Source organism: Phacochoerus africanus, chromosome 11, assembly GCF_016906955.1.
Source record: "Phacochoerus africanus isolate WHEZ1 chromosome 11, ROS_Pafr_v1, whole genome shotgun sequence".
NCBI classification, from domain to species: Eukaryota; Metazoa; Chordata; class Mammalia; order Artiodactyla; family Suidae; genus Phacochoerus; species Phacochoerus africanus.
In genome coordinates, this window is record NC_062554.1 from 17259502 (window position 1) to 17286408 (window position 26907).

The window sequence follows — 26907 nt, forward strand, 5'->3', positions numbered from 1 at the left end:
GAATATTTACACTTAACAGGAGTGTAAGCTGTGCAGTGTCTCTGTAAACTCCAGCCCAGGCAAGGAGCACGTCCCCCTCCCTCCCATCCTGCACTTCAGTTCCATGGAGAAGCATCCTGTCAGGGAGAAGCACAAAACTGTCCTACTGAAAGGATCTCACGCATACAGCCTGGTGCACTCCTAAGTTAAGATGCATTTAGGAAACACGGATTCCAAAAGGAGAGAAGGAAAGCTTGCCACCTCAGTGGGAATCAGCCTTGCCATTTGGTTGCCTGTCCGCACGCGCCGCTAGGGAGATTCCCTGCTCCACCCTTCCAATCTGTCTGCATCGCTCCCCCGTTTCAGCCTGTCCTCAGCTGCTACAAGAAACTGCACAGCTGTACAAGAAATGAGTTCTGAAGCACAGTTTTCAGTGAGGAAGGATATTTACAGACTAAAGTGTGTGTGTGGTTTCCATCCACGTCCATTTGTACCCAATGTAGTATGATACATATGTATCATATGTACATGTACATATGATATACATACCACACATACCATACATACACAGAAGTAAAATGTATAGCCACAGAATTCTGGGCGGAGTCCTCTTTCAAATCAGTGGTCATGGGAGGTACTCCACATGCTCTAAGGGAAATGTCCCCTTTTGTTCCCTTAGGAGTGACAAATTACTATGATCAACTTAGGAACTAGCCTGAGTCTTTGACTCAAATATTTTTGTAGGAATTTAGGCAGGACCAAGACAGGAAAAAAGAGATGTGATTTCACCAGCAAGTCCATTCAATCTCACCAGAGCAATCGCCAGCTGAAAAGCAGAGGGAGCCTCACATGAAAATAGGAAAAAGAAAGCTTATGAATGGGGAAAAAAATTCTCTCTCTCCAAACCAAGGTGATGGCAATGGCTTCCATGAGAAGGAAAAGGTTTACTGTCAGAATAATTGTTGGGGCCAGAGTCTGCCTTTATTGAAAAGAAGTGTCCTCGGAGCCGTGGGACGGTGCAGGGAGCAGGCTCGCTTCGGACCAGACTTCAGGCAGAGAGGCACCCAGGTGCCGGCAGGGCCCAGAGCACGTGCATCATCACTGCCAGGGCAGTGGTGCAGGCTGGCTCAGGGAGGCGGGCTGGAGCTGGCGCCAGCGCAGGACCTCGTTCATGCTCAGCTTTGCTTTCTGGGCTGCCTAGGTGAAACAGTGACCCAAAGAATTTGTGTCATTCGTCCAGCATATGGACTTGCTGTCTGAATCAGCCGTGAGCCCTTATAGGACCAAAAAATCCAGGAGTGGGTTATGGGAGAGGAGATGATCAGAGATGTGAGAAGAGAAAAACTAGGAAAGGTGGAGAAAAAGGAAGAGGGAGGGGAGAGACTGAGACTAAAGGAGCGACAGACAGACTGGAGGGTTAAAGGAGAGGGAGTGAAGAAGGGATGGAGAGGAAAGCCAACAACTCAGAGAAGACAGGAAAGAAGGATAAACAGAAATGTATACAAAAGAGATGGAGTGAGAACTAGGAGGGAAAGAATGAGAAGAAAACAGGTAAGAGCCATAGGAGTGGAGAGATTTTCCCTGGCTCGGAGTCCTGAAGGGCTGGCAGTAGGATCTAAGACAGCTCACAGGCACCTGAGTGCAGCTTCATAAAGATGGGCTTACTCAACAGAGCCAACCCAAGAGCTCGGGGCTGGGAGAAAAGGCCTGCGAAGAAATGGCCATCAAATCCTGTGGGAAGAGAGCAAAAAAAAACAAAAAACAAAAACCAAAAAAAAAACCAAATGCCCCTGTAATTAGCTGACAAATAAGATTTAGATTTTGGTAAAGCTGAGACCCCTGTGGTGCTACACATTGTACCAGAGCATGAAAAATAGCACCAGTGACACGATCTGGCACTTTTCTGAAAGGGCCCAGCATGTGGAAGGTGACGTTGCGCCCCCAGCAAGCCTTCAGAGTGGAGAGAGCTCTCGACAAAGTTTGCAGTGTTAGCACCAGTCTGGCCTCAGGCTCCACGTACATTTGCACCAGTTACAAGCTGGGTAACTTTCATGCCATTTCCGTACATACAAGTCATCAGATTTGCTGCAAAATACACCAGTTCGTTGGAGCCATAGAGACCTCAACATTGGGAAGCGCAAGACAACACAACAAATGGAGGTGGAAATTCTACAGGAAAAGACCCTCTCACCAATTGGTTTGGTGATTCTTCAAGCAAATATATATGTATATATATATTTATAGAAATCTACATAAAAAAATCAGTGCAAATGCCAATTCTAATCCAGAAGCATCTACACTAGGAAAATAAATAATTATATTACTACAAAACCAAGGGTTGGTGGTTCAATTTGATTGTACTCAGCCACAGCAATACTCAATATTAAATGGAAAGCACATCACACGACCCGCGGAAACATCTATTCATTAAAGACAGTCCTGTAAATAAATGGTTGCATGCTCAGTTGAGAAACCAAAGAAGTTATCATGGTGGCCTGAAAATAGAGCTGGGATCAGGAATGGCATTCTGGTGGCAGAAAACTTCAGGGAGCAAGATTGATGAAAGTAGGTCTTGACCTGAAACTGGCGAATTGCAGACATGGACACATCTTTGACATTTTTGAGCATTTTAAGGACGTCTTGGGGAATTTAATTTTCATCAGAGGGAAAATGCATTGCTAGCCCTTCCACTGGTAAAGGCAGCCTCAAGACTGTAGGTAGATGCATGATTTTGCATTTCTGTGTTTGTTTTGATGACTGCAGCCAGGCAGACAGTGGTACTTTAGTGTAAGATGAAGAACACTTGCTTTTGGAAAGAGACCCTCATTCTGAGCTCTGATGTTCTTACTGTGAAGAAGCCCCATCACTGCTGATGGCTCTATCTCTTGCTCTCCCATCCCAGCCTGCATGCTGGTTTGCTGCACAGTGTGGCAGAATCCCTGCCAGGTCTGGATGTACCCCAGAAATAAGGCGATGGGGCTTGGTCTGGGCGTGCATAGAACCCAGAGTTGAGTAGTTACTGAGATCACTGAAAAGTCTCTCTCTAAACACCTTGGGCACAAGCAATGCTGATGTCACCATCAGCTCTAAAGTGGGATATAGGCTTTGGGAGGTTTCTTTTTTAAATCATCACTATTATAATTGCTAAAAAATAAACTTGGTCCAGGTACAGCCCCCAAGAAAGGCAGTTCAATTGGTTGAGCTCAAAGTCATTAATGGTCTTCCCTTATGGTTCCTATCTCTTTGTCCTGTATATAGAAACAAAAGTCTGTACTCCTCACCCCCCAACCAGATACTTCCTTTCTCTCTCTTCCTCAAAGAAATAGTGCATCTTGGGACAGATCCCTCCATGGCTCTGTACCTTCCTCTCAGTTACTTGTGAAACAGGCAAAATAAAAAAGTCCTAATTATTCATGATGGCCAAAATACTAAGCAATCCTTTAAGAATTCTATGTAAGTAACTAGGAACGATGTTATTCAGCTATTTGCACAGCAGGCTCAGGTTGTTCAACAAGAGAAAAGCAAAACTTCCCTTTACAACATTTGCATGAGTTTGTCTCTGAAAGCCATCAGCTTAAAAAATGCATTAACCAAACGTCCTCCAAAAATATCCATGAGGGCAACTCATTAAGGGATGTGCTCCATGAGAGTTTATCACTAATGTGGAAGGGAGATCATGGGAGGTAAGTGAGGGAGAAGTCTTTGTCAGGCTTCAAAAGGAACTCAGATGCTCTTAATGGATCATTGGCAACAAAAGGGAGAGTGCAACTTTCTGTTCTTGAATTGGATCATCTGCAGATAGTGCATACATTTAGTCTTTCAATTAATTCGTCTTTACAAAATATTTCACAAAACTTTTTTTAACCTATAGAAATTCGTTTCTATACATTTAATATATTTTATTGTATAAATTATTCTCATCTTTAGTGCCTTCTTTCAGTTTATAAATGGCAAAATAGACAATAAACAATCATAAAGCTAATCCCAGGTGGAATCCCCTCCTCTCAGTGAGGTCAGTCCTCCATACACTTGTGAATTTTATGAAATGCTCGTCTTTGCAGATGCCAGGCAAAGAAACTACACACTTATCCTTCCCTGATACTATGCCGTCTCCAAAGGGATTCCTTTCTTTTTTTTCCTTTGTCCTTTCTTTTGCTTGTTAGGAAATCAAAGGATGTGCATAGTTATAAAATTCGAAGTATACCAATTACAGATGTGGGTAATGGGAAGGTTGGTGAAGTTCAAGTGCTGGCAACTTTTCTTTAAAGCAAAAAACACAGAGAACTCAGCAGCTAAATCAGCTCTGGACATCTGCTGGGTGAGGAGGCTGCCCATCTCTTGGGCACAAAGCCCGTCAGAGGTTCATCCCTACACCTGGCACTTTGAGCAAACCAAAGCCTTCCTGTGTACTGCAATGTCTTTTCTGTCCCACCCTTTGGCCCCTCCGTTTCCTTCATGGCTTCACACAGTTTGTGTTGTACATTCATAAGAATTCACATTGACTGCAAAAACATAAATGCAACAAAAACATAAAAGCCTCCAAGTAGTATGTTATATATATTTTGTTCTTCTAAATGCTCTCCTGTTGTTGTCGGAGGTGCAGTAGCTAATTTATAACTTCTCCTTTGAGGGAATCCAGATGAAAGGCCCAGACTGCTCTTCAATAACAAGCTTGCATTGGTTATAGATATCTTCTAAGGTGTCACCTTGGACAATAGCTGGAATAAGGCAAACGTGGAAGTTAGGAATCAATGCCCGGCTGGTGAAGAACAACCATCAGTCATGCAGCAGAAGTTCAACGAGTGACAGACAAACTCATCAGGAAGCTTAACATTACTTTTCACTAGTAAGAAGAAGCAGAAATTCACTTAAGCAGGGTCATATCAATGATCACAAAAATGCTTTCAAGGCACGTCCTAAATCAGTGATAAATGCATCACAGCCTCTCTATATGTCTTTCTGCAGTTCTGGACGGTGAATCATTCATTTATTTACTCTGTGCTAGGCACTGAACTTGGCATTGATCAACTTGCAGATTGAGAGCTCCCTATTACCAAAGAAAGTTGCACTTACATATTCTCCATACTGAACTGACAAAGTAAGTACTTACAAAGTAAGGAGCAGAGATTCAAATATTTTAGACACAGAAGAAATAGTAAAGATTTTAGAAGATATTTTAGTTAACCTCCTCCACTCCCAAAACCTTTAATGGGAAACACCAATGATTCGCCAAGTAATCTGGTAAACTGAGAATTTACCATTGTGAGACTACCTTATGGCAACTACTTTTTTTTTTTTAATTTATTTAAACATTTTTTTTTTTTTGGTCTTTTTGCCATTTCTAGGGCTGCTCCCGTGGCATATGGAGGTTCCCAGGCTAGGGGTCTAATCGGAGCTGAGCCACAGCAACATGGGATCTGAGCCGCATCTGCAACCTACACCACAGCTCACAGCAACGCCAGATCGTTAACCCACTGAGCAAGGCCAGGGATCGAACCTGCAACCTCATGGTTCCTAGTTGGATTCGTTAACCACTGAACCACAATGGGAACTCCATGTCAACCACTTCTAAAAACGTAAGTAGGAGGAAACATAAACAAACTATGTATTCCCTAAAACACCAAGTCACTTAGAGTACATTTAAGTATATTTTATTATCTCCGTTGAATAAGAGCTATCTTGTAAACAGATCTTCCAAACACATCAGTACTACGTATATGACACTAAAGCTTAAAAATTAAATTGTTACTGAAACATGGTTTAGGTCTTCAAAAACAATCTTCACAATGTATTGATTACTACATTTTATTTCTGAATATAAATTACTGGTCGAAAGGTACATTGTTTTGACTTAATGTTCATCCTAGATGTTCTTTTAGGATGAAATACAACTCATATCCTTGCCACTGATGGAAACTGTACTTAAGATTTACTGATTCAACATATTTGCAAAGTGCTAAGCCACTGGCATTTGCATAATCTGAATGAAATACAAAAGAAAACCCTTAACGTCATGTAAGGCAACCTAGGAAGAATGTTCTTGTTTTTATTTTTATTTTATTTTATTTTTTGTCTTTTTGCCATTTCTTGGGCCGCTCCTTCGGCATATGGAGTTTCCCAGGCTAGGGGTCTACGCCAGAGCCACAGCAACGTGGGATCCAAGCCGCATCTGCAACCTACACCAGAGCTCACGGCAATGCCAGATCCTTAACCCACTGAGCAAGGCCAGGGACCGAACCTGCAACCTCATGGTTCTTAGTCGGATTCGTTAACCACTGTGTCACGACGGGAACTCCTGTTCTTGTTTTTAAACCATCAGTTAGTTGTCAGGCAAACTCCACTAAGTCTGATTACTCTTTGGATTTAATCAGTGTTTCAAGAAAGCATATAAGAATAGAGAACCCATGTAACCCATGACAAAAATATCCGCCCCCCCCCCCAAATTCATGTTTCTAAAGAAACATTTTAAAAAAAAGTTTTGCATTGAGACTTCACGTGGAATTAACTGAAACACAGGAAGCGTTTCAAGCATCTTCTTCAAGTGTTGCTAATGGGGAGATAGACCCTGAAGTAGAGGCCAGAGGCCCTGGGATTGCTTCCCAAGAGTAACTGCTTTGGACAGTGCACATTTTGAGCCTTAAAAGTGTCTTTTTCAAAGATGATATCAGAGAGAGTTGAATGAGTTATCAATGCTTAAAATGTTCTTTTTTAAAAATTTTATTTTATTTTTTTCTGGCTGTGCTCAGGGCAGGTGGAAGTTCCTGGGCCAAGGATTGAACCTGAGCCACAGCAGCGACCCAAGCTATAGTAGTGGCAATGCTGGATCCCTAACTACTAGGCTACCAGGTAACTACTTAAAATCTCCTTAACAGTAGGAGACATCTAAGAGACATTTGCCACTCATGGTTTTGGCTAGGGCCAATAATGGGAACCTGGAAGCTGAAACCAGAGAAGAACGAACCCAGAGTTTTGGATCAAATGCAAGAAGTAGAGAGAAATAAGGGATTTTTAGCAGGGAGGTTTTAGGGCCCAGGCATGCCAGGCCCTCTCTATGTCAAATGTCAGACAATTTATCTCTTTTCTTACAGTATAAACGTAAATGAACTTACCTGTAAAATATTCTCCAAATTCTTGTTCTAGCTTAATTGCACGGTCATAAGTTTTCTTGGCTTGTTCCTCTGTTAGACGTTTGTTCATTTCCCTGGAAAAATGAGGGTTTGGTATTTGAAACACACAGGGAACATGCCAAATGCTGAGAAACTACAAGACATGGCACAAATGAGTCCTGCTGGAAGCCTAGTGTAATCTTAGCAGTAGCTTCCTAGCTCTCATTGGGACTCCTCTTCACTGGGACATTTTCAGCCACAAGGACCCCCTCCCTGGGGGCCTCACTCTCTCGGAAGGCGGGCAGTCTTTTGGTCCCTCGCTGGACCGAAGCTGAATCTGTCTCGTCACGATTCCCAGTCGCCCGTTCTGTTCTCTGCACCTTGCAGAGCAGGACCAACTTCTTCCGTGACAGGCATGCGGTTCTTCACGTCAAGTGACGATGTGTCCCTTGACGCGTCCACACTTTCTGAAAAACTGTCCTGCGTCCTTCGTCTCTCTCTCTCTCTCTCCCTGGCTATAATTTCCACATCCTAGCCTTCCTGGCCACCCTTCCTTAGACTCTGTACTCTGTCTCACTCTTTCTTAAATATGGGACATAAAAATGAAGGCAGTCTTCCCGGGGTGGCTGGAGGGAGGAGAGGAGACGGAGAGATGGGAAGATATATCACAGAGTTTCGGAGCTCATTACATCTAAGAGAACACGACTTGTCTGTTCTCAGGTCCTGACCCTGCAGAAGGCTTTGATTTCTTGATTCTCCTATCCTACCCGAGGGCCACTGTTCATCTTCTGTGTGGGCAGGAGACGTGTGGCGTGGAGAAACAGAGACAATGCTTCCAGAGAATTATAGAAAATGTGACAGGCCCCTCAGGCATGTGTATCTTTCAGGCCAGAAAAGTGTTCTGTAGCTTGTGCTGCTCAACTTCTGTGAGCTGTGAGGCACGTCTATAGCAACGAGAGCCCTGAATCTCCTCTGTTTTTACAATCAGATGGAATTTTAAGGCACTGCTAAAGGTGGCTTGAATTAAAGATACAGAGAGAATGGGACAATCAAAAGCACTGAGACCACAGTATTTTCAAACAGACACTAAGTAAATCCTGTCAAATAGTGAGCCAGGAGAGATAGGCTTGGCAAGAAGGAATCTCAATGCCTTACTTGTTTATTTTTGTTTCAATAGGAGAATGTACTGGAAAGGAATTATGGCTGGGACTCTATGTCCTTCTTTCTGTTAGTCTGTCAACCATTGGTGTATCGTCAACTATAGGTGCTGATTAATCACTGTAACATTATTTAAATGCAACCTAGTTTCAAGGACAAGTTGAAGAGGGAGGAAAATGGAGAATAACCTGAACTACTGATTCCCAACCAGTGGCTGGTTTATCCTCCTATATTTTCTAGGTGTTAACATTTTTTTTTTTTGCCTACCGAACTGCACTTGTTGAATAAGAATTATTTCATCTTCTCATTTTTTGGTTTTGCCTTTTTTTGGCTATGCCTGCGGCACATGTAAGTTCCCAGGCCGGGTATGGAACACACACCACAGCAGAGACCTGAGCGGCAGCAGTGACAATGCTGGATCCTTAACCCACTGAGTCACATGAGAACTCATTTTTTTCTTAACCAAGATATTTTATTAATCAAAGACTGACAATCATTGCTTCTGATCATCATGAGAATATTAGTGTGACTGCACTGAGCTGATACAACTTTAGCCAAGAGCAAAGACATTTTGGTTGGTCCATCAGGATGCACTGCAGATGCAGGTAGGATTTTGAAGGCATTGCTGCCTTTGCCTGTCACTTTACAAAGCCAGAGTCTGCATCTGTAGCATGTAGTCTTTTTTTTTTTGAGGGGGGGCAGCATGCATAAATTCCTGGGCCAGGGATTGAGCCCACACTACTGCAGTGACAACGCTGGGTCCTTAACTGCTAGGCCACCAGGGAACTCCCTGGAGGATGTAGTCTTGAGTAAAGTGCTTTTCCAGAGCAAGTATAACTGAGGCCTGAAGTAGTAAAGGGACTTGTCTAAGGTAAAAGAGTGAATTTGATGTAAGAAATCAAATTTTTTTTTAAACCAATATTTAGTGAAACAGACTTTCCATTCCACCAAGACTTTCTTTTAAAAGAGGCCCTTATTTAGAAAAATATGAAACAAAACTCAAGTCAAACATTTGCATGATTCTGGACATGATATCGAAGGCTGCAATATACAGAAGTGGGACTTTCCTGAAGTCCTGTTGTTGAAATAAACTCATTACCTTGTCTGAGGGATGGTATTTATAATTCTCTTCCCAAATAGCACTAGTCCTTGAAGCTCTGAGTGGCTGTCACTCTTGGGTGCAAAAATGCTGGGCTAAACCAAGGACAGTTCTCACAGAAGGACAGGGTTTTGCTTCAGATGTCAAGAAATCATGTAGTTCTGCATCTTCTTTGACTTCCTTGGCCCATGCTGGTCTGTCTTCTCTGAATTCCCTTTGCATTTATTGTAGTAATACTGAATTTAGATTTTTTTTTTTTCTTTTTAGGGCCGCATGTGCAGTATGTGGAGGTTCCCAGGCTAGGGGTTGAAGGGAAGCTGCAGCTGCTGGCCTACACCACAGCAACGCAGGATCTGAGTTGCATCTGCAACTTACACCAGAGCTCACTGCAACGCTGGATCCCCAACCCCCTGAGCAAAGCCAGGGATCGAACCTGCATCCTCATGGATAATAGTCAGATTTGTTCCTGCTGTGCCATGACGGGAACTCCTGAATTTAGATTTTTTTTAAAATCCTCTAATACCTGAATTTGTTTTGTCTTCCCGCCCAATCTGTGGGTTCTTAGAGGACATAGACCATGGCTTGTTCATCAGCATGTGGCATGGGGCCAAGTTAATGCTTATTTTATCGAATGATTAAGTGAATGAATGAATGAATGGAGAGCTAGACAGATAAACATAATTATGAAGAAGTAAACACAGGCCATCATGGGAGCAAGAAGGTACAAGCAGACGGGGGTGGCAGGGTGGGGACAGAGGAAAGCTCCTCATGGCGAGGGGGTCTGGGTGGGGAATGGAAGTCACAGGGTAGTACAATGTAAAAAAAGCACCCCTTCACACATGCCCGTGATTCTATGTTCCTCTCAAGAGTCAGCTATGCATGCGCTAACGAGCACTGCGGTTTGATGTGGATGAGGCACGTGAGAATAAAGTGTGTGATGATGTCCCAGTGCCTGAATGTGACAGCTGCCATGCTCTTGTTCGGCTGACCTAGCATTCACCCCTCCCTGGGGAATGGGCAATTCACGCCAGCTTTGCTCCTGAAGTAAAACCCTCAGAAAAGAGTGAGCCGGAAAGTAAACATCCAGCACTTCCTACTAAGATCACACCGGTCTGAATGTCACCGCACTGAACTCAAGGCCTCGGCACACGGCTGCAGCAAACGACGTCAGACTGGCCGTCTCATAGTGGGATCCAGCCTTCAGCATGTTTGATTTTCTGTGGTGATAAGTGGCTGCGACAGGGCCCTCAGGCAAAACTAAATAAGTCATCTCCTAGTTGTAGAAGGAAGTAAATCTTCTCCTACTGAGCACCAGATGGGGATGTCCCCCAGTGTCGCACTGAACCAAATGTGCAGCTGCTCTTTCCCCCTCAGGCCTCGCTTGCCCGGGAAGCCACTGCATGCTGATGATCCGAAAACTTAATTCTCTATTTCTGAAACGGGCCTTTAAGAATATTCCCAAGATGTGAGGGCCCTTTTTCTAGTCTTCTTATTAATGTTATTAGCATTACTAATAATATCTATGAGGCTCTTCACAGATTATAAATCACTTCTATGTAAGGAAATCTGTGGTTGCTTAATTTATTTTGCTTGATGCCCAACACAGAGGCCAACATGAGGAGGAATTTAATACATGCTATCAGTGATAGCTGACAGCAAGAATACTGTTAAGAACCATTGTCTTATCATCAACCCATATTTTTCCATGTGCTAGCTTTGGGGAAAGCACTTTATGATATAATTTACTTATTTATTTATTTTTGTCTTTTTGACTCTTTAGGGCTGTATCTGCAGCATATGGAGGTTTCTAGCATAGGGGTCCAATCGGAGCTGTAGCTGCCAGCCTATGCCAGAGCCACAGCAACACAGGATCCGAGCCATGTTTGTGACAGACACCATAGCTCACAGCAACACCGGATCCTTAACCCACTGAGCAAGGCCAGGGCTCGAACCCACGTCCTCATGGATGCTAGTCGGGTTCGTTAACTGCTGAGTCATGATGGGAACTCCTATGATATAATTTAATACCTAAATTCATGAGGTGGAAAGTATTAAGAGTGACCTCCTGATTTTATTTTTTCATCCTGATAAGAATCTCTGTCTGTCTTTTATTTATGGGAACATATTACACTTTTAAGATAGATCTCTGGCGATTTCCCCAGAGACTGACTATGTTTTTAGCTCAATTCTCTTAGATGGCTATTCCAGCTACTGTAGCTTCTTCCTCCCAGAGAAGAAATTGAACGATTGGTCGATATCCTCTTCAGGTAACCGCTTTCACCTGAAGTGAATAAAGTGATTTCATTTTCTTTGGTCTTTCCATAAACATTGATTTCCAGCACTTTGTGGTTCACTTCTGAATCCTGTCAACTGCTCTCATGTCTTGAGGCCCAAATGGAGGCATATTTGAGCAAAGCTCTAATAATGGACACACTGGTATTTATCTCTTATGGCCTCTTGGAAAAATGTGCTGGTTATGGGTTCTGTAATGATAAAGTAGTTTTATTCCTTTTCCCATAAAGTAACTTCAAATCCTTCATAGTAATAATAGCTACCCTTCAGTGAGTGCTTACTATATGCCAAAGAAGGCATGGAGGACTCAACATTCAAAGACCTTGTTTAACCTCTGCACTGGCTCTATGAGGTCTGTATGATCAATGTGCCTAGTTTAGAGACGAGGAACTAAATCTTACAGAGGTCAACCACATTGCCTGAGCTCATGTAACTGAACAGTGGCAAAGGAAAGAACCAAACCTGGCCTGATCAACTTTCAGGTCTCTGCCCTTGGACTCTTTGCTCTGCTACCTTTAGCTACTGTAGCTCCACTTTCGTGTGGGAGTTGTCTATAAAACAATGGCACCAATTTCGATCACCAAACTGTCACCAAAAACATGTTATTTTAAAGCCAGATCATGAATATCTGCCTAATTTTTTTACTGATTTTTGAAGGAAGATATTTAACAAGTCCTCTGAAAAATAAAAAGAACGTGCATTTTCCCTTGTTCATGAATGTGCATGGGTCTGGAGCTCCTGGTAAAGGTTGTACAAGTTTAACTGTTGTACAAGTTTACCTACCCTGCCAGGACACTAAGAAAACTCCCTACGAAGGATAGTGGTCTATACACATGAAGTTTTAAATAAGGAACATGAAATTTCTATGCTTAACAACATAAAACATTAATGGAAAGAGTCTAAAATATTGTCTTCTCCTGCTATGCAAACCCACACATTTAAAAAGATTTACTGATGGAATTGCTCTCAGAAGTAAGAGACAATTTAAAGATGATTGCTTTCTATTATTTGGAAAACGAAGCAAAACAAAACAAAGACAAACCACACCAACTTAGCTTCAAAACAAGACAAAATGAAAAATAAAAAAATCACAGACACACAAAACCAACCTGTGAAGTGAAAATAAAAGTCAAGAAATATTGGTAAAGACATTTTAAGGAATTACTGACATTATGTCTCCAGCAGTTCAAAAGAACTTTAAGGTTTCATTTAAAAAGGGAATGCTTTAAAAAAAAAACCCAGCAGTTTCCATTTGCAAGCATGTTTGACAAAGAACTGTTAATAATTTGCTCTATCATATGGAACAGGGGGTCAGATGAAGGCTGCCACTGCTCACCACTTACATCAGAGGTTCCAGAGACTTGGGTTTAATGAAGATGGCAATGGGATAGAGCTGGGCAACTTGTAACCGCTTGATAGCATTTCCTGATACATCAAGTATACAGTGTTTGCCCTGGAAGAAAGAAAAGAAAAACATAGAGTTAATCCAGAAAGAATGATGATAATCTAATCAAAATGTAATGTTTTTGAGGAAGGTAAAAGATACTAGATTCTAAATTTGAAAAAGAATAATTGCGAAGGATAAATAAAAGATGATATAGCATCATCACTGAATGCTTGCAATAACTTATATTGATTAACTCCTTAACTGTCTGCCACTGGGATAGACATTTCATTTGTGGTGTCTCAGTTAACTTTATTTCCGTAAATAGATACCTGATGCTTTGCACAAGGAAGCGATGTAGCACTATGTAATATGACAGTCCATTCTCATGAAACTATTAAATCATCTCTGAAAACGACTGACAAAAAGAAATTCCCAGGAATTCCCTGGTGGCCTAGTGGTTAAGAATCCAGCATTGTCACTGCTGTGGCTCAGGTTTGCTACCTGGCCCAGGAACCTCTGCGTGCCATGGGCATGGCCAAAAAGAGAGAAATTCCCACACTGTTAAAGAAGAAATTCCCTGCCTATGAGGTACATATTATCGACAGCATTTTATGGAAGACTAAAGCTTAAAAATACTAAATTGCCCTAAGTCTCAGTGCTAGGACTCAAAACCGTGTCTTGTTGGTTGGAATAAATAGATACCTATTGTCTCACCCTGACCAATGTCAAATCTGGAAGAATGGTAATCTCATGAGTTTAGCACAATTTCATAAACGCTTGCCTAGTGTTTATATGTATCCTGCCCTCAATATGTTCAGTCCTGTATAAAGCAAGGACAGAAACAAAGAGTTGCCTTAAATATTTAATCTTAAATGTGGAGAGAGAGGCTTGCATAGTTTTGTAAACTTCTTGTTTGTTAACAAATAAAAGTTCTATTACATTCTAGCACACCTCATTTAACTTGGCTTCCACAGCAATGAGTGCTCAGAGCAAGGAGCTGCTTTATAAAGTATTTCTGGAAAAGTAGACATAATTGCCATACATCATATTCTACCTCCTGGAGAGAAATGGCTTCATTACCCTGAGGCTCAAAGAACTTTACATAAGAAAAGAAAAAGCATACTATGCAGATAGAAGCAGTCCTAAATCAACAAAAGGGGATTAAGAACTCATCAATAATATCCACATAAAAACGGAGAGTGAATAGTTGAGCTTTTATAAGAGAAATACACTAAGACTGCTCAAGCCTTTATCATTTAAGTAATAAATTCCAAGTTGCTATCTGTGAGATGCAGCAGCTATAAAATATCTAAATGTAGTTTGATTTGCCATCATTTCTAGTTAACAAAAGATTGCGTCTACACATTCAGGGAGGAGAAAAGATGCAATTATCTAGGAGGCTGATTCAAAACAGTATGATCTAGCTTAAAGAAGCTAACTTTCCAGAGAGAAGAAAATAGACCCAACTTCTTACTGTATTCTCAGATAGACATTAACATTTCTTAAATTTTTTTGGCTGTGCCTGTGGCATGGAGAAGTTCCTGGGGCAGGGATTGAACCTGAGCCACAGCAGTAACAACATCAGATCTTTAACCTGCTGAGCCACTGGGGAGTTCCCACTTGTTTAATCTTTTTTAACCAATATATTAAAAGGGGGGCAAGGCTGTGTTAGATCAAATCAACCCAACAAATATTACTTATACAACAAATACAACTGACTCCTAACTTTTTTTTCTTCTATGAAACTCCGTGCTCATAGGAGATTAGGATTTTTTTTTTTTTTTTTAGGCAGATCTCAAAGCCATGCTCAAGTGCCTTCCTAGTCTGTTCTCTCTTGAATATGCTTCTCATTTCCATGCCCTGGAGGAGATCACAGCAACTACAGCGCCTCTAAGTGAGAACATCTGCCAGCCACAGGCCAGGCAGGCCTCCTCATCTACCTATCCACCATGAGGATCTCAGGTTTTCAGGGAGATAAAACGTTAACTCCTGTTAACAAAAAGAACTGAGGATTCTGATCTAAATAATCAAGAGTAGAGTTCCCACTGCGGCGTGGCAGAAATGACTCCGACTAGGAACCATGAGGTTGCGGGTTCGATCCCTGGCCTTGCTCAGTGGATTAAGGATCTGGCGTCACTGTGAGCTGTGGTGTAGGTTGCAGACGTGGCTTGGATCCTGTGTGGCTGTGGCTGTTGTGTGGGCCGGCATCTGTAGCTCCGATTCAACCCTGAGCCTGGGAACCTCCGTATGCCGCGGGTATAGGCCTAAAAAATAAAGGGGGAAAAAAAAAAAAGGAAAAAGTAATCAAGAGTGACAAAATTTTTTCAATCAATGTTGTGCCAAAGATTCGTGAGTCAAGAACAAAGTTAATCTCCTAAACTTCAAGCTGCTAATTGCCTTTAGGTTTATAAGCCCTTCCTTCTCCTCTCCCCACCAGGTCAGTCAGCATACTTTAGTGAGATGAGAACAAAGATGAATGACCTTGCTCTAATGAGGTTCTCTGCTAAGAGGCCTTAAAGGAATATTTAAACAAAATTAACAACTGAAATCAGAAAAAGAGTAATAACTCAAAAATGCAGTTTGCCACCTGGGAACCTTCTTTGGGGGAGATGGAAGGTGACTGGTGAACATACCCTTTCTGCTACAAATCTCACAGACTGCACACTGGTCCCATATAAGTTGTCATTGTACTGGCCAGCTTCTATAAACTTGTGCTCTTGGATATCCTTCTCCATTTGTTCTCTGGAAATGACAAAGTGATAGTCTCTGCCATCCACCTCGTAGTCACGCTTCGGCCTCGTAGTATCTTTATAAAACGAAAAAAGACGAAAAGAAGGTAAATTTCTACTCATAAACTTCCTTTATACAGACATATATATATATGTTTTTTTTTTTTTACCACGCCCTCAACATAGTTACACAAAAATGTGTAATATGAAGGACCTTGACAGGGAAGCAGGCACCAGTCTTGGCCTCCCTCTGTAAAGAATCAACTAGACAAAATATATGGAAATATATTTTCAGGCATCAGTCAGCTGGCAGTGCTGGGCTATATCTTTAAGAGAAGACAAACTCAGGAGGGGACTCTGCAGTCACTCCACTTCCATTTCTAAATGGAGAATCTAGAGGTTGTATACTGCTAGCAGACTCTGAGGTTCAGCCAGACTGTGCATTTTGTTGAGACCTGGAAAGGCCACATTTTAGAAGGTTATTCTTGACTTACTCTAGACTCTCCATCACAAAGGCTAAAACCATGCCCTAACTAGAAGAAGCTGATTTGTCAGCAAATCATTACCTGCCAGGACAAAACCTTAATGTTCTGTAAAGATAATATCTTGGTTCTCACCAATGTAGCATCACAATGTCTAGCACATGATAAAAGATTATGGGATAAACAAAGAAGTAAAAAAAAAGTCTCATATGAAAAAATGGACATGCAGTATAAATATATTCAGGGAATTTTTTTTTTTTTTTTGTATTTTCTAGGGCTGCACCCTTGGCATGTGGACGTTCCCAGGCTAGGGGCTGAATTGGAGCTGTAGCCACAGGCCTATGCCAGAGCCACAGCAACTGGGGATTTGAGCCACGTCTGCGACCTACACCACAGCTCATGGCAACAGTGGATCCTTAACCCACTGAGCGAGGCCAGGGATTGAACTGGCAATCTCATGGTTCCTAGTTGGATTTGTTAACCACTGAGCCACAGTGGGAACTCCCATTCAGGGATTTTTAAAAGATATAAAATCAGACCATCACAGTTAAGAAGGGACTGAAAGGCATCAGCTCTAATCATAGTTAGAGGTGGTTCAACTTAATGTTAAGAAGAAAAGTCAAAATAATTTCATATTATAAATAACAAAGGTAAAGTAAATACTGTATAGTATCACTTATATGTGGAATCTAAAAAAACAACAAACTAGGGAATATAATAAAAGAGAAGCAGACTCAGCTATAGAGAACAAACTAATAGTTACCATGGGAAGGGGAAGGGGCAATAGAGGGGTAGGGGAGTAGGAGGTACAAACTACTGGGTACAAAATAGGCTCAAGGATGTATTATATTAACAATTGTACAAAACTTAAAAATTAAAAAAGAAGAATACAGGAAGGAATAAGACACATTCTATGCCTGCAGTGCTCAGTGTAGTCATCGTAGCCCCATTCAAGAGCACTTAAAATGGGGCTGGTCCATATAGGTAAAACACATATCGTATTTCTGAGCCTTAGTACCAAAAAATATAGAATAGCTCATTAAAAATTTTAACATTGATTTAATATTGATTACTATTGAAATTCTGTTCCGCTATATTGGGTTAAATAACATTTATCATTAACATTAAAAATGTGGAGTTCCCGTCATGGCGCAAGGGAAACGAATCTGACTAGGAACCATGAGGCTGCAGGTTTGATCCCTGGCCTCCCTTGGTGGGTTAAGGATCTGGCGTTGCTGTGAGCTGTGGTGTAGGCTGCAGATGTAGCTCGAATCTGGCATTGCTGTGGTTGTGGTGTAGGCCGGCAGCTACAGCTCCCATCAGACTCCTAGCCTGGGAACCTCCATATGCCGTGGGTACAGCCCTAAAAAGACAGAAAACAACAAACAAAAAAGACCATTAAAAATGTTAAAATACCTTTAATCACTGGCTGAGATATTCTTTCTAGAAATCTATCCTTAAAAATTATCAAGGGAGTTCCCATTGTGGCTAAGTGGTTAACGAATCCAACTAGGAACCATGAGGTTGTGGGTTCAATCCCTGGCTTTGCTCAGTGGGTTAAGGATCTCGCGTTGCCATGAGCTGTGGTGTAGGTTGTGGATGCAGCTTGGATCCTGTGTTGCTGTGGCTCTGGCGTAACCCAATGGCTACAGCTCCAATTCAACCCCTAGCCTGGGAACTTCCATATGCTGCGGGAGCAGCCCACGAAATGGCAAAGAGACCAAAAAAAAAAATCAAAACTTCAGATAGTTTTATCCTTAAGGATGTTCATTTATATTAATTTATGTTATAAATAACTATAACATCTAATTATAATTGTATCTTAATTATAATTTATAATAGTTTAAAAAGTAGAGAAAACCCAAAATACCTATAAATGAGAAAGGATTAATTATGACATAATTATCATTTAAAATATTTTTGTAACATTTTAAACAATATCAAGCAAAAAATAAAAGGTTTCTATCTCATATGGACCCACTCACAGGAGAAAATGTATGAAAAGAAAGAACAGGTAGAAATGTATGAAAATATTAGCAGTGATGTTATATCTGGCTACTGCGTGGGAGTATGTTTTTTTTTTTGGCTTCAGTGTGCAGTGGCTTCATGTGGGATCTCAGTTCCCAGACCAAGGACTGAACCCAGGTCACAGCAGTGAAAGTGCCAAGTCCTAACCACTAGACCACCAGAGAACCTTCTATTTTTTATTCTCTTGTTTAACTTTCTTTTTAGCACTTTCCAAGTTCAGTACAATGAACATGTATTGATTTTTCATAAAATAGTGCTATTAATTAAAAAAAGAGCATATGTAAGTGGAGGGGAAGTAAAAATGGTGCCTAAGGACTGCTTTTTTGCTTTTCTTTCAAAAGTGGAGAAACAAGCTGGGAGCTGCTACAAATGTTACAAATGCTACAAATGGTTTGACTTGATCATTTCTATCTGGAGTCTCTCTTAGGATATGTTCTACCTCAAGATCCCTTCCCAGAACCCTTGCTGGGAAGTTTCATGAGATAGCACAAGCGTCCTAGTTCCTTCCTGCCTAAGCACTGCACCCTGGCAATTTTTGCTATTCCTCAGTATTTCAGGTGACATTTGCAGTCCTGAAATGTAAGAGACACTTCAGAGCATAAAGCTTACAAAGTGTAGAGTGAGAAAGAAATATTTGTTGAGATCAGACTTAAGAGCTCAATGATCCAGTAAATTAAAATTTCCTGGTGGGTTTGTCTGCATGCACAGAAGGCCTCTGTGCATTTTCATGTGACACAGTGGGAGCAGAGATGGCAGTGGGGGGTGGGAGGTGTGGTGGGGTGGCAGGAGGGAAAGTGGGTAGGCTCTTACAGGGCGTGTAGCCCTGAGTGCATCAGAGGGACAGGAGACCTGATGATGGTCTATAATGACAAGAAAGCAGATTCAAGTCTGCAGTCGCCTAGAGGATAGATTAAATTTCTTATTTTCATCCTCTCAACACCCGAGACTTAAAACACTTGGGAGAGGCTTTTTTGTTTGTTTGTTTGGATTGACACATGGCCCGAAGACATCCTGAGTTGCTTTTAATAGATGGCTTTGTTTCTGATCTCTTATTGTAATGAGGGTGACCATCAGTCAGATCCATGAAACTTGTAACTTATCTTCAGTGCTCGAGCTTGCTGTAGCTGGTGCTACCAAAAAAACCCTTGCATGTCTTCCAAGCGTCACACAAGCCTAGATGATGTGTTTGCCTGAGTTATTTTTCAGGAACCCAGAACTGGCAGTGTCTAGTTTGAGCTTGAGCTGGTTAAGACTGGTTAGGACCATCGACCCTCCAGCTGGGCATGTGCCAGTGTCCACGAAGGGCCCAACACGCTACCCTCAGAACATGCTAATGCTGCTGTTTTCTGAACATGCTTCCCATGAAGAAAGGTGCAGCTTCCCTGCACCTGCAGAGTGACAATTACCTCAGCTTTTTCTTATTTCCAATCACCTTTCCTCGCACTCCCCACACCCTACTCCTTTATCGCACAAGTATCTCGAGCCCCTCGCCATCGGGGGAGGTTGACCTGAGATTCGTTCTCCAGTCTCCACACTTGGCCGCCTCGTTAGTAAACCCTTTCTCTGCTGCAAACCTTGGCATCTCAGTGTTTGGCTTGCTGTGTGGTGGGCAAACAAACCTGGTTCGGTAACATTGTTCCATGGGAAAAGAGGCCTCGGCGGCATTTCCATCAATCTCTCAGAACATACTGATGCCTATCAATAATCCTGTGCTATTTTAAATGCTATGGGAGTCACAAAGCAATGATTCATCCTGTCCTCTAAGGGACTACATCACTTAACTAAATAGGGAACAATACATGGCAGCATAGAGGAAATGTGTTCGGCAAAGAAAATTAAACGCGACACTCAGATCCGTAGCTAACTCACAGTATTTGAATCACGGGAGAGACCAATACTGGAGGAACAGCATTACATTGTATCATCTGGAAAGGAGCCAAGCTATTTTTTTTTTTTTTTCCTGGAGGAGAGAAAGGATACTCACGAGGCACACAGGAGCCAAACTTGTCAGGGAATTCAGATATCAAGTCATCATTGATCCGATCCTTCATGGGGCCCAGGATAATCACTGGCCGAGTATAGTTTACTGCAGAGAGTAAAGGAAGATGCAGATGACGAGAAAGGCTTGTAAACCATGGTGGTTCTTAAGGCAAAACTGCCAAACACTAAGAACTGCTGAGGGGATTACTTTGGTGGATAAATTGCCTGTACAGCCTTGCATGGGGGAAACTGAAGTTTAACACTCAGTTATGTTGGCTGGGCCTACTTTCTGGAATTTACTAACAGGGAAAAGCGACTGCAGTGTCTGACAATGAAAAAAAACATTCACTGGGGTTTTGCTTACTCTCCAGTTATGCCTACACAATGTCAAAACAACCACTGAATTTAGTCAATTGAGTGGGAGAAAAAAGATTCCAAAGGAGCTGTCTGACCATGGTTTAGGCAATGACTTTAAAAAGTAATCATTAGTAGTAAGGACACCTTATGTTTTTATAATTTCTTTTCCTCAGCTGAAAATAATCTCCATACACTGCTAGGATTTTCCCAAATCCTTTATGTCATGGGTTTAGAAGGAACTCTAAAGTTCACTTGGTACAACTCCTCCTTTGATGCTTGAATTTTCTCAGCGTTATCCTTGTCAATAGCCATAAGCCTCTGGATAAACTCCCCCCAGAAAAAAGAAAGACAGACTTCTGGAGCAGCCCAGAAAATGGCTTGTATCTTAGGATAGGTCTGTTGGAAAGCCCTTCTCAATACTGAGTGGAGGTCAACCTCCTGAGAGATTTTATCCATCGGTCCCATAGGAGAGGTTCCTTATGATTTGGATGTACTCCTTTCCATTAAGGACCATTCATGTGGGGGGCCCCTCCATCCCCTTGGGAGCTGTCACTGCCCATGCTCAGCAGGAAGTTGCCTGCTAGGTCGCAGGGCCAAAGGGAGAGCAAGGAACCTGCTGGCCTGGGGACCACTGGGTATTAACTAAGCACATCACTTTCCTTCATGCTTTCCCTCCTGCAATGGTGTCACTTGCTATGGTCTGGAGCTCAGGAACCAGAGCACGCTGGGAAACTTACTTTCCTGCCTTGCGACAGGCTCATAAGAAAGAATGAAGTCTTCTTGCCCTCCTGAGAAGAGAAGAAAGGAAGATTACAGTGGACTAACAACCAGTCATAAACCACAGACACAAGCCCTGCTCTGCAACCCAGGATTCAGACCCAGTTCAGGGTTAATTTCTCTGCTCTCTCTCTCTCCTTGGACCACTCCCCCAATCCCTTTATCCTCATAAAACTGTTTAGCCTTATCACAGCGTCAGGTGATTGATGTCATAAGTCTAAGGCACAACCGGAGGCTGGCTGTCTGCAATTCAGCAGGGTAGTGACCTACGAGACGGCCCTCCTCTGACACTGAGAAACGGAGCGCCGCTGCCTCACAGCCAGCATTCGTACTTAAAAGGAACCCGTTCAGTTCAAGGAGAGGGTCCATCCAATAGTTTTCTGCTACATTATCAGAATTCCTCCATTGATTTCATCTTCCATTTTATTTCCCCAAAGCAAGTGTCTGCTTGTTTCGTTTTTGAGACAAAAACTTCATCAGCACACATTACAGGGTTCTGAGCATTTTACTCTAATGTTAATGCATCAAGAAAATACTGGGTCAGTTGGGAAGATTAAAAAAATGGAGGAGGAGGACCCAGTAGCACTGGTGCTAACTGCTGCTCAATCTAGCCTTGAAACTTTTGAACAGAGAAGTTAGAAAGACAACGTAGTGTAAGTGTCAGCCCCTCCAGCATCACTTGCTGCAAGCTTTCTAATTCATGGTGAGCCTCAAGTCAACACACAGCATGGAAAGTAAATTGGTTTTAGGCAATTATTGTTTTCAATCATCTCTTTTATTCCGTTGATGAACTAGGTACGAGATTAGTCTGATTCAGCCACAAACCCAGAAGGCTCTACTCCCATATGCGTTGGGTTTCGGACTATCTTTTGGTGGGGAAATAGTTTAGGGCTGTTGAAAAGGTCTTTTTGAGAAGGAGTGTAAAATAAGGTAGTCTTTGGTTTCTCCTGAAAGCAAAGGGAGAGGAGTCTCATTGCCTTATCTCCTCAACACCCCCCAAACACATTCAGTCAATGTGCTCCTCCTTCAGAAACCACAGCCTTGGGAGGGTGAGTAAATTTCATAAAAGGAGTTAGCATCCCAGACAATTTTGATAATCACTGATTTGGGGAAATCAAGCAATATATGGATAAAGCTGTGGAGTACAGATGTCTTCCCTGAGTGGGGTGGGGTTCCTTTTCTGGTCTTCGTCCCTTACCTCCCCTCAAGCAGGGCCCATTCTCAGGAAGGCACTGCTAGGCTACTTCCTAGTCATGGAAAACATGCACTGGCGCTCCTTCTAAGTGGAGCCAGCGCTTGGCTGCTCTGAAAGTGTTCAGGGGACTGTCCCGCATCCAGGCAGGGGTTTGCTATGCAAGGAATCAGATTAATAATTTTTTTTTAATTCAGGAAAAAATGATTCCCTTTTTAAAAAAATGAAACTGGTGAAATTTACAGAAGCTAGTCCAAAAATAATAAAGGCAATTGATTGCTAAGCTCCAGTTATCTCAAGCCTGAGATGCATAGAGGTCACAGGAATTCAAAACTTAAGTGCAAAAATGGTTGTGAAAAAACCATAACTTTAGAGATTGAAGTATGGCAGACTAACACTGCAATGTTAGACTAACTTTCTGGGAACTCCCCACGGGATGATTAATATGCGAGAGGAGAGTCCTCACCATGGGATAACACAGGTTTTATTTAAATAAAATAGGTGATACTAAGCCTCTGCACTAGATTGGGAACCCCCCCCCCCCCAGTTACTGCTGTTCCCCAGTACTTAACATAAGGATGCCAATGAATCTGCATTCTGATTTTAGTGGTAGGAAACAAGATGAGCAATGAAGTCAAAGATAGATTCTACTTTGCATTTCTGCCTATTGGGCTTTCACTTTGGGAAGTGTGGTTTTCTCTAAATAATCTAACACCTCACGTTCCCATGGGGATCTCTTTCCAATGGCCTTGCACATTATTCTGATGGGATGTTCTAAAGGCAAACCTTAAAATATTTGGTGTCAGTATATATAATCTGTGATTCAGAAAACTGGGACAAAGTGGCACAGCTTTGATTAACTTTGTTAGAGAGTTCTGTAGTTCTTTGTTTATCCATTGCTTTTTGGTTTACTCTCACCTACAAAAGGCTGGTTCTGGTTCAGAGCAGTAAGACTGGCAGACATAGTGACAGCATCCCTTATGTCAAGGCCCATGCCAATTCTAAAGACCCTGTGACAATCAGGGGCTGGCCTACGGAAGGAAGCCTGCGGGGATGCTCTGGCAGCTGGTGTTACATAACAGCTGTGAACTCAGCAACTTAAACCACTTTTCACTTGCAAGAACGAAAAGGCCTACCACTATTGGGAAGGAGACTACGAGGGGGAGAAAAAAAGTCATAGCAATGAAGGAAAGATAGTTCATGTCTGTAGAGCACTTTATAGGCCATAAAAGGCTTTCATAGCCACTGCCTCCTATTTTTCACAGCCATTTCTTTTGAGGTTGGTGCTTGGATGATCACTTTACAGATGAAGAGGCTGAAGCTCAGAGATGGGGCTTGTTTCCTCATTGAGTAAGGAGTGGAGTCAAGATTTAAAAACCCCATCTTTTTTTGCTTCCTTGTTGAGGATATGTCACTGTCTCAAAAAAGCCAGAGACGTCGAATTCTCAGTGGGGGCTGGGAATGTAGGGACAGAACTTAGAAATGGACGAAGGGTGGGTGGCAGAGGTAGGAGCTGAACCCAGGTCAGATTCACTGACAGGCCATAAGGTGCTCCATCTGCAGACACCAACTTTTTTTTTTCCTTTTTTTTTTTTAAATGCTGCTGTGTCATCTCCACAAAACAATCATCCTTAGTAGTTTTTCTATTTTTCGCTCAGGAGGTGTGGGCACTTAGGAATAACAGCTGACACAAGGGTACAAACAATTACTTGGTCTTGTTTTGGCAACTGCATGGCTGGAAATGGGAGAGCGGTACAGGGCTGGGGGTGGATGACGGCAGCCGGCAGAGACTCAGCAGAGGCCTCTGTGACAATCTCCACCAAATGCCACCATTCAACTGCAAGCAAGTCACAATAAGAGGGATTTGGAGTAGGGCCCTAAGAGGCCCTCATAATAGGGAAAAGCAAGTTGTTGTTCCTTAGAACTTTTTCAATAGTAGAAAAAAGAGACGAGGGGAAGTGAAGACCAGTGGCAGGACATCTAATGCCCGAAATTTGGTGTTTACTGCTTGCATTTGATAATTATGAAGAACAAACTAGGTTCCTAGAGTCATTGAATATTAGTGCCAAGAAAGGGTTTGGAGTTCACATGGTTTATAGATGGAAAGTGTGTAGCACACGGCATCGAGCTCCCTGCCACATCCTCGACATGCATCACAAATCCCTCACTGTTCGAGTGAACCTCACTTGGCCTCAATATTTTCCCATACAATTCTTTGGGAAGCCATTACCAGTTGGTCAAAGGTGCAATCTTGATTAAAATCTGCTTCCTAAATCTCTGCTCTAACCCAAGCTATTCATTTTGCATGGGAGAGAACCGAGGTGCAAAAACATTCAGTGACTTCTTCAAGGTCACTTGGTGAATTAGTGATTCGGTGTCTTCAAAGGATCTTCAAAAGATTTAATCTGTTACTATACACAGAGCCCTTAAAATCAGGCTTAGTATGGAGTTAATGCTATGCTGCTGCTTGTATTAATTTTATAGATGGGCTGAAATGGTTGAAATGTACTAGGTAAAATGTAAAATGTGAAGTGGCTCGGATTATAAACTTTAACAAAGAGAGAAGATGTATGTTTCAGAATGAAAATATCCTGGTTGGACTTGCAGGGTCATCATATTGAGATATGAAGCTCTTTGGAAACTCTGTGTCCTCATCTGTAAAAATGGGATATGAATATAAGGTATAACCTCATAATTTTGTTGCACAAATCAAATGAGATAATAGATACAGTAAAAATGCTTTGAAAAGGCTAAAGAACCAGAGGAAATATAAGGGCAATACTTGCGAAGAATGGAGATAGAATAACATCGGGGCCATTTTGACTGTGTCCAGACTTTCGGGAAAGTCTGGGAGCGCCCTCATTTCTGTACTTAAATTTCACTCAGCTCATTTCTTCAAGATCCTTCAAAATCCCACTTAACTGATGAGCACCAATGAGTTAGAAGGGTAATCATCAGCTCCCCCACAACCATAATGACATATAAAGAGCTTTCCTGAACTTTGGGGAAGGCAGGTCTTCTGCTTGCAGAGATTTGCAAGGTCTCTGTTCCAGTTACCTGGTCTTTACTGCCTCCGCATATAGGGCCGATGGAGAGGGATGATGCAGAGCAAGCACAAATGTATGCCTGCACTCTGCTACAGAGCTGACAGACAGAAATCTGAGATTACGCTTAATTAAGATAGTTTTGAGATGGTGTTTTGCACGAGACAGTTATTACATTGTAACTAACTGGATGCGCTAGTGCTCTATATATAGTTGGACTTTGGAAAAATAATTTTTCTACAGTTCTTGAGATGGGTGCAGCAAAGGTCTGAGCTATTTTTTAGAAACTGAGGTTGGTGTAAGTTTATGTGCGTATGTGTACTTTTCATAAAATATATGCTTGACATAATCTGTACCTCCAGAATACACTGTGAATGGTGCCCTCAGAAGCTGTGAAACACAAGGGTTGCGTCTTTGTTTCTAACCAGTGACTATTTTTTTAAGCCATTTTTTCCCCGAGCAGACATGGATGGTTCTATGAGTAAAAAAATAGCACCCAGACATGAGTAGAAAAGGGTCTTTTTTGTTTTTGTTTATACCACTATTCACAAAACATAAAAAGTTAGTCAGCAAACTAACTGACTATAGCAAAAGCCAGGAATTCAATAGAAAAATCTAGCCTGTTTTGATGTCACAACGGCACCTTCTGGAAGCTGTATGTCCTAAGCCTCCGTGTCTTTGGTGTTGCCACTGACTTTCCTAGAAAGTTTCTTCTTCAGTTTACTGAGCTAGCAAATGCCTCATCTTTCCAAAGATCAGCTCAAAGACCTCTCCCTCTTTGAAATTATCTCTAAGACCCACTATTCTTGGGCCAGATTTTCACTTTAGAAACGGCCACACTTTGTGCATTTTTAATGTACTGATCTCTCGCTCTCATTCTATGTGTGCTGAGCTCAGAATTCGTTGAGATTCACATTGGGTCTTAAGATGCCTGTGAGAGAGCATGACATACAGTGGATGCTGAATGAACTAACGAACACTCTTCTGTAATTCCTAATATTTCCATCCTGGAGAAACGAGTATCCTTTTTCTCTAAGTTACGACAAAGTCTCTTCTTACTTTTGTTCATTTGTTAGGAGGTCAATCTGAATGGCTAATCTTTTGTACCCTCAGATGAGACCCAAATCAGTATAGATTACTAGCCTCCACATTTGTACAGTTGTTCTAGTAATATCGCAGAGTTCAGTTCCAAGTCTTCTTGCCTCGCATGGATAATCTGAGCTGTTTGCAAGTATTTCCTTTATTTACTCAATAAAACATTTATGTGCTCCTAATATTTGGGAATGAAAAGAATTAT

At 42.0% G+C, this 26907-nt stretch overlaps 1 protein-coding gene across 7 annotated transcripts in view; it reads right to left on the reverse strand.

The window, feature by feature from the left end:
* Positions 1–2026: 2026 nt before the first annotated feature.
* The window catches only part of DLG2 (discs large MAGUK scaffold protein 2), a 1194846-nt gene continuing 1169965 nt past the window's right edge, over positions 2027–26907 (reverse strand). For all 7 annotated transcript variants that reach the window (XM_047753849.1, XM_047753843.1, XM_047753842.1 and 4 more), the window contains 6 exons: positions 21335–21385; positions 20245–20346; positions 15655–15827; positions 12978–13087; positions 7089–7180; positions 2027–4697 (listed from right to left, as the gene is read on the reverse strand). In XM_047753849.1, coding sequence (XP_047609805.1) covers positions 4591–4697; positions 7089–7180; positions 12978–13087; positions 15655–15827; positions 20245–20346; positions 21335–21385 — 635 coding nt within the window. In that variant the 3' untranslated portion in view covers positions 2027–4590. The remainder of the gene's footprint in view (positions 4698–7088; positions 7181–12977; positions 13088–15654; positions 15828–20244; positions 20347–21334; positions 21386–26907) is intronic.